Below are 6,324 nucleotides of genomic sequence, written 5' to 3'. Positions count from 1 at the left end.
TCCTTCCTTCCTTCCACCCACCCACCCATCCATCCATCTTTTTTTTTTAAAACCACCCATCTCCTTTACTGAGAGAATTCTGGGCTATGTACAAGTGAAATATATTAAAACATAAAAACAGTATATGGAATTTAAATTTAAAAATACTAGGAAGGATTAAAAAGTTAATATTAATAGTTAATTAAAAAGTAGGGGAAGGGCTTTCAGGGCACTAACCAATCCCACAGCTGCATGTTCTTCTCTGAGCCCCATGCAAGGCTGCAGAAATGTTTTTACACCTTTCTCAAAGGCCCGGAGAGTGGGAGCCCGCCTCCCTTCTGGAGGAAGAATGCTCCATAAGATAGGGGCAATAGCATAGAAAGCTTTTTTCCTGGTCCCTGCCAGTCAGAATTCTTTAGCTGATGGGATCTGCAAAATACTTTTCCTTCCTGAATGGGATATGTTGATGCAATATGATGGAGATAGTTCTCTAGGTAACCTGGCCCTATGCCATGTAGGGCTTTAAACATCATATCCAACACTTTGAATTGGACTTAGAAGCAAACTGGCACCCAATGCAGCTCATGCAGCAAAGTGTTACATGCACCCAGATTGCCCACTCTGTACCAGCTGAAGCTTCTGGATATTTTTCAAGGATAGCTCCATGTACAGTACATTGCAGCAGTCCAGACAGGAGATGACAAGGGCATGAGTGACCAAGCAGAGAGCCTTCCTATCCAGGAAAGGGTGAAAATGGTGCCCTCCTAGCCACAGCTGCCCTGTGCCCTGGATACGTCTGGGATAGTCAGCCCCATCTAAGACCAAAGATAAACTTGCAGAGGGGTCCAGCAACTCTATTTTACCAGGATTTATCTGAAATCTGTTGTTCCCCATACAGGTGCCCAGCCTGCAGGCACTATGAAAGAATGTCCACAGCATCACTCACTTCATCTGGGGTGGATATACTGTATATAATTGTGTATCAACTGCATCCTGGTGACGGATGATCTCACCCAGTGGTTTCATGTAGATATTGAAAATGAACTGAGGAAACACCAAGCCCTGTGGAGTTCCACAAAGCAGAGACTATGAACTGGACTTCTTATTCCCTATCAATACCGATTGGGATTGGCCTCTTTCTTCTGAGGTGAACCAATGCAGAACTCTGCCACTCAATTCCAACTCCTAAGTTGTCCCAAAATGATGCCATGGTCAATGAAAAAGCCAATAAAGAGAATATTTGTAGCTCAGGGTTGAAATGAGGGGTCCTTGGTGCTTTCTGAGCTTGGTTGTTTTCTTGCAGACATTTCATTACTCAAACTGGATAACACACATCATCAGTGCTAGTATGGAAAGCTGCCAGGAGATAAAGAAGAGCAAGGGTGGAAGCACCACCTTCATCCTGCTCCTGCCAAAGGTCATCTATGAATGTGACCAATGCTGTTTCTGTTCCATATGCAGGCCTGAAAACTCACTGAAAAGGGTCCAGATAATATGTTTCCACCAGAATCCTATGTAGTTGTAACTCCACTGCATTCTGAACTACCTACCCTTTTTAGAACAGTGGGGTGTGTCCGTCCAGTGATGGTTTCTTGAGGAGGCGGTCACCAAAGTCTCTAGGAATCTGAGAATCTGGGAATACCTCCTCCATCAAAGGTGTATTGACTATCGCTTGGATTCACCCACATAGCACTTCCCAGGCAGCCTTAACCAGCCAGGAGGAACATTGATCTAACACATAGGTGGTGGTGTTTACATTCTGGAGGATCCTGTTCACTTCTTCAGGTCTGACAGAATCAAGCTGTTCCCAGATTACTGGATAACTACGCTCCCCAGGCATCTCTTCAGGACTCTCACATTTGGTATCAAATGGATGATTTTTTTCTCCAGATGCATGGAAAATTTATCTGCATGGTCCTGCAGATGAGACCCCAAACTCCCCTTTCTGAGGAGTTATAAATGAGTGCTGGGTGGTATTTTGTGAATGTAATAAGAGTGGAAAAGTATCGGCACTTCGCTGTTTTTCGCCTATGAGATAGGTCTTGATAGCAGCTCTAGCTCTTGTTTGGTCAAGTTCGTTCTTCATTTTCTTCCAATAGCATTCTAAGTGTTTCCTTTTCAGTTGCCTCAAGTCCTCTGGGAACTATGGGGAAGTAATTAAGTGATGGACCAAGAAAAGCACAGCTCCAGCCATCTCACTATTTTAGGCAACTACCAGGGCCTCTGCAGAACCATTAGTTGCCAGGGGTGGACCAATCAAATGGGTCCAGCTGCCGTATGGAGGGGGTGAGCATAAGGGAACCTCTAAGTCACCAGGGTGTGATCTGACTATGACAGGGGCCAAGACAAGCTCCTCTCTCAGATCATATTACCAGACAAAAAAACCACATCCAGAGTGTGGTCACTGTCCCAAGTTGGGCCAAAAATGATCTGGGAGAGGTCAATGGCCATGATGGTGGTCTTGAACTCTAATGCCAATAATAATAATAATAATAATAATAATAATAATAATAATAATAATAATAATAATAATAATAATAATAATAATAGTAGTAGTAGTAGTAGTAGTAGTAGTAGTAGTAGTAGTAGTAGTAGTAGTAGTAATAATAAAGTTGGAAGGGACCTTGGAGGTCATCTAGTCCAACCCTTTGCTCAGGCAGGAAACCCTATACCATTTCAGACAAATGGCTGTCCAGTCTCTTCTTAAAAACTTCCAGTGTTGGAGCATTCACCGCTTCTGGAGGCAGGTTGTTCCACTGGTTAATTGTTCTAACTATCAGGAAGTTTCACCTAGTTCTAGGTTGCTTTTCTCCTTGATTAGTTTCCATCCGTTGCTTCTTGTCCTGCCTTCCGACGCTTTGGAGAATAGCTTGACTCCCTCTTCTTTGTGGCAGCCCCTGAGGTCCACTTTAGAGGTCCACTCCAGGGACCACAAGTTGAAGTCTCCCAGAAGCCTGGGGAACTCCACAGCCAGCCCTGAGATTGTCTCCAGCAGCTCAAGCAGGGGAATTGCTATGCAACAGGGAGGCTGGTACAGAAGCAATAATCTCAACTGCTCCCATGAATCTAACTTCAGGAAGAGAGTCTCACAACTGGGAACTAGTGGAGCAACAGCCTTGAGAGCTACCAGAGATTCTGGATGACAACCACAAGCCCTGCCCTGTGGTCTTAGCTGGGGCAAAACCTAAACCTGACTGAATATATTTCTGAGAGGGCAGCCCCCCCCCCCATCTGCCCAGCCAGGATTTGGTAAAACATGCCATGTCATCCTGCTGCTTATGACATCACAAATAAGAGGAGTCTTGTTACTGACTTACCTCGCATTAAGCAGGAGTAGTTGAAAATATTTGTCACATATGGAACTATTTGAAATTAAATACATGGTTAAAAAATCCAAATTCTAGCTAATGAAAAGTGATGTATACTATTGCCGTATGAATAAAAATTGACATTTTAAATGTTATCTTTACTGTGTAGAACAATTTTGGATATGCCACTAAAAGGAAGCCAAATACACGGAAACTTCGCGTGCTTACTGTTCCTTTAAAGCTCAGGCACGCAAGTTTGGCATAGAACTGACAAAATTTGATCCCTGAATTTAACAGACAGATTAAGTTTGCAAAGTGGCTTTTTCACTCCTTCCAATAGCATGAATCACAAGTTCATCAGGCAAAGTGAAAAGTGTTTATTAAGGGGGGTCAGGTAGGGTACAAAATAGGGTACAAAAACACATGCTATGTACATTTGAGGTATGTGATACATCAGAAAGCAACAAATTGTATTTGCCTAGTGTGGGAAAACAGATATCACCAGAAGAAGAGAGGAAACATTAGATGGCGTAATATTGGATCTAGATCAGGGGTAGTCAACCTTGGCTCTTTTATGACTCGTGGACTTCAATTCCCAGAATTCCTGAGCCAGCTTAGCTGGCTCAGGAATTCTGGGAGTTGAAGTCCACGAGTCATAAAAGAGCCAAGGTTGACTACTCCTGATCTAGACTAAAGAAGTTAATATATACCACTGAATTACTAATGGACCCAGACAATATGTTGTTTATTAAGTATTTGATTGTAAAACTAGAAAATTAATAAAATATTTATATAAAAAAGAAAGCAACAAATCAAACAATAAGCGATATTAATTAGATGAGATAATGAAACAGCAACATTTTCAGGAAGGAATCTGCATTTCAAATTGATTTCCTGAAACTTGTAATGTATATTGCCATATACATGGGAATGTGTTGTCTTCATATGAATACCTTAATGGAGAAGGCAGAGCTGTACTTTATCAAGAGCACGAAGAAAATTCTAACAAGAACTTTTAGGAGGAAGATGATTCCAGACAGGTCTGAAAGTATCAGAATTATTCATGGAGGCGTGCCTTTCCTAAATAATTTTAGTATCTTGATTCTCAGGTGCTTGATTCTGTGTCTTTAATACTAGAGAAGCCTCCTGAAATTCCTGGCTTACAAAGTAATAACAAAATGCATCCAAGCAGCAGTTGGTGTTAGCAAGAATAATAACAACCTTTAGAGACAGATTTTGTTTAGCATCACTAGCATTAATCGAATCTATGTATATAATGAAATATGCAACATGAAGTGGTAAAAAGCAGATGATGAATGTGGTCAAATTTGCCAGAATTATGTTGATTGCTTTCTGAATGAGCTTTTTTTCATGAAGATGGATCTTTTTCTTCCTTGTGAGTTTTTTAATTATTTGAACAGAACAGAAACTCAGGATAATTAAAGGTATAAGAAATCCCCATATTACTGCGGCAAAAGAAGGCACTGATGGTATTCTGTAATTTGTTTGAAAGCAAATTGCTTTGCTCTTTTTTTTATCCAAATATGTGGATACAAATACAATACTTATAATTATGATCCAAAAAAGTCCACAGACAAGAGCTGACTTTAAAGGAGACCTGATATTCTTTGCTTGGAGAGGATACCTTATGGCGATGTATCTATCAAGTGCAATGATGGTAATAAGAAAGATGCTCATGTATCGGTTGATAAAATATGAAATCTCCAAAACCATGCACAATTTGTTCATGTATATAGGTATTGCACATATATATAAAATATTGAAAACTATCTTGAAAGGCAAAGTGAAGAGAAATAGACAGTCTGTTATGGCTAAATTGGTCATATATACTCTGGTTTCAGTCCATTTGATCAGTTTGCAACAGAATATCCTTAAAGCAAACACATTTAGGATAACTCCAATAAAGAACACTGGTACATAAATGATTGCTTGAGCAAGAAGAATGTTTTTTTCACTAGTATGATTGCTGAAGTTCATTTTTGGGGAATCATTACTGTACAGTATGTGCTGTAAAAGAAATGTTAAAAATGATTATTTTTGTAACATTTTATTTATTACATAATTAATAAATACATAATAATTCATATTAAGCATTATGTTTTATATTTATGTACAACTTTGGATTTTGTAAAGTACAGTTATATTAATCTTTACAATAATCTTATAAAAGAAAGTTAGTACAGAAAGTTATTTATGTGGTACTGAATTGTTGCCTATTGTATAGTCTGCAAATAATTATTTTTGCAAGCTACAGTACAAGGCTACGTAAATGCAATATTTTCTTATAGTTGCTAAAACAAGTAGAATCATATAATTGAACATTTTTCAATCTAATTAGTGATCAGCTAAAAGTGTAGTGCTTCTGGATAGATGTTTTCTATCACTGCATCTTTTCCATTTTTTAAAATAAAAAATATGGAGAAAGCACTGAAAACTTAAAGTGAACAATATAGTTGTCAGACTGAACTATAAGATTTTATGACCGAAGCATGACAATTATAACAACAAAAGACTTATTTGGAAGTATCTAGACATATTTACCCAAAAGAACTTATGCTTCAGAATTTTAAGGATTTCACTGATATTCTTCTGTTTGCTTCTAGGTTTTTTTCCCTCTCTCTCTTTAGGATGATGAGTCCTTTTGCTCAGCCTGCTTTTTGTCCATCTCTCTTTCTTCTGTTAGGTTAATCAGCTCTGTCGTATTCCTGTGTTATAACAGCGTCATATACTAACACTGAGGTCAGGAGTGGCCTTATCAGCATTCAAAATCAAGGCAGGCTTGCGGAAATTTTAAAAAGTTGATCTTGATAAGTTTTGGAGTTTCCCCAAAAATGACTTTAGTGAAGACTTAGCCCGATGAGTTATTGTAAAATGCTGATTGAAATGAAAATCCACTTGAAACTTTTGGTTGCACATTTCACAGCTAGCATTTTAGTTTAAAATATCATCTTTTACTGAGTACCTCTACAATTCTGAAGGGTTTCTTCTGAGGGGAGGAACTTAAAGGTGCTGGAAA

At 38.9% G+C, this 6,324-nt stretch overlaps 1 protein-coding gene across 1 annotated transcript; it reads right to left on the bottom strand.

Moving 5' to 3' along the window:
* Positions 1-4,367: 4,367 nt before the first annotated feature.
* LOC107296823 (G-protein coupled receptor 35-like) lies at positions 4,368-5,285 on the bottom strand. The gene has a single exon (XM_015826175.1). The coding sequence runs from the start codon at positions 5,283-5,285 to the stop codon at positions 4,368-4,370; it is 918 nt and encodes a 305-aa protein (XP_015681661.1).
* Between the last annotated feature and the right edge of the window lie 1,039 nt (positions 5,286-6,324).

This window comes from Protobothrops mucrosquamatus, unplaced genomic scaffold (genome assembly GCF_001527695.2).
Source record: "Protobothrops mucrosquamatus isolate PMUCROS unplaced genomic scaffold, P.Mucros_1.0 scaffold2991, whole genome shotgun sequence".
Classification (NCBI taxonomy): domain Eukaryota; kingdom Metazoa; phylum Chordata; class Lepidosauria; order Squamata; family Viperidae; genus Protobothrops; species Protobothrops mucrosquamatus.
The sequence above is the reverse complement of the archived record's forward strand: the minus strand, read 5'-3'. Positions and strand labels throughout refer to the sequence as shown.

Bases quoted from the DNA above. Each gene is read 5' to 3' on its own strand.
- LOC107296823 (XM_015826175.1), bottom strand. From the start codon at position 5,285: ATGAACTTCAGCAATCATACTAGTGAAAAAAACATTCTTCTTGCTCAA.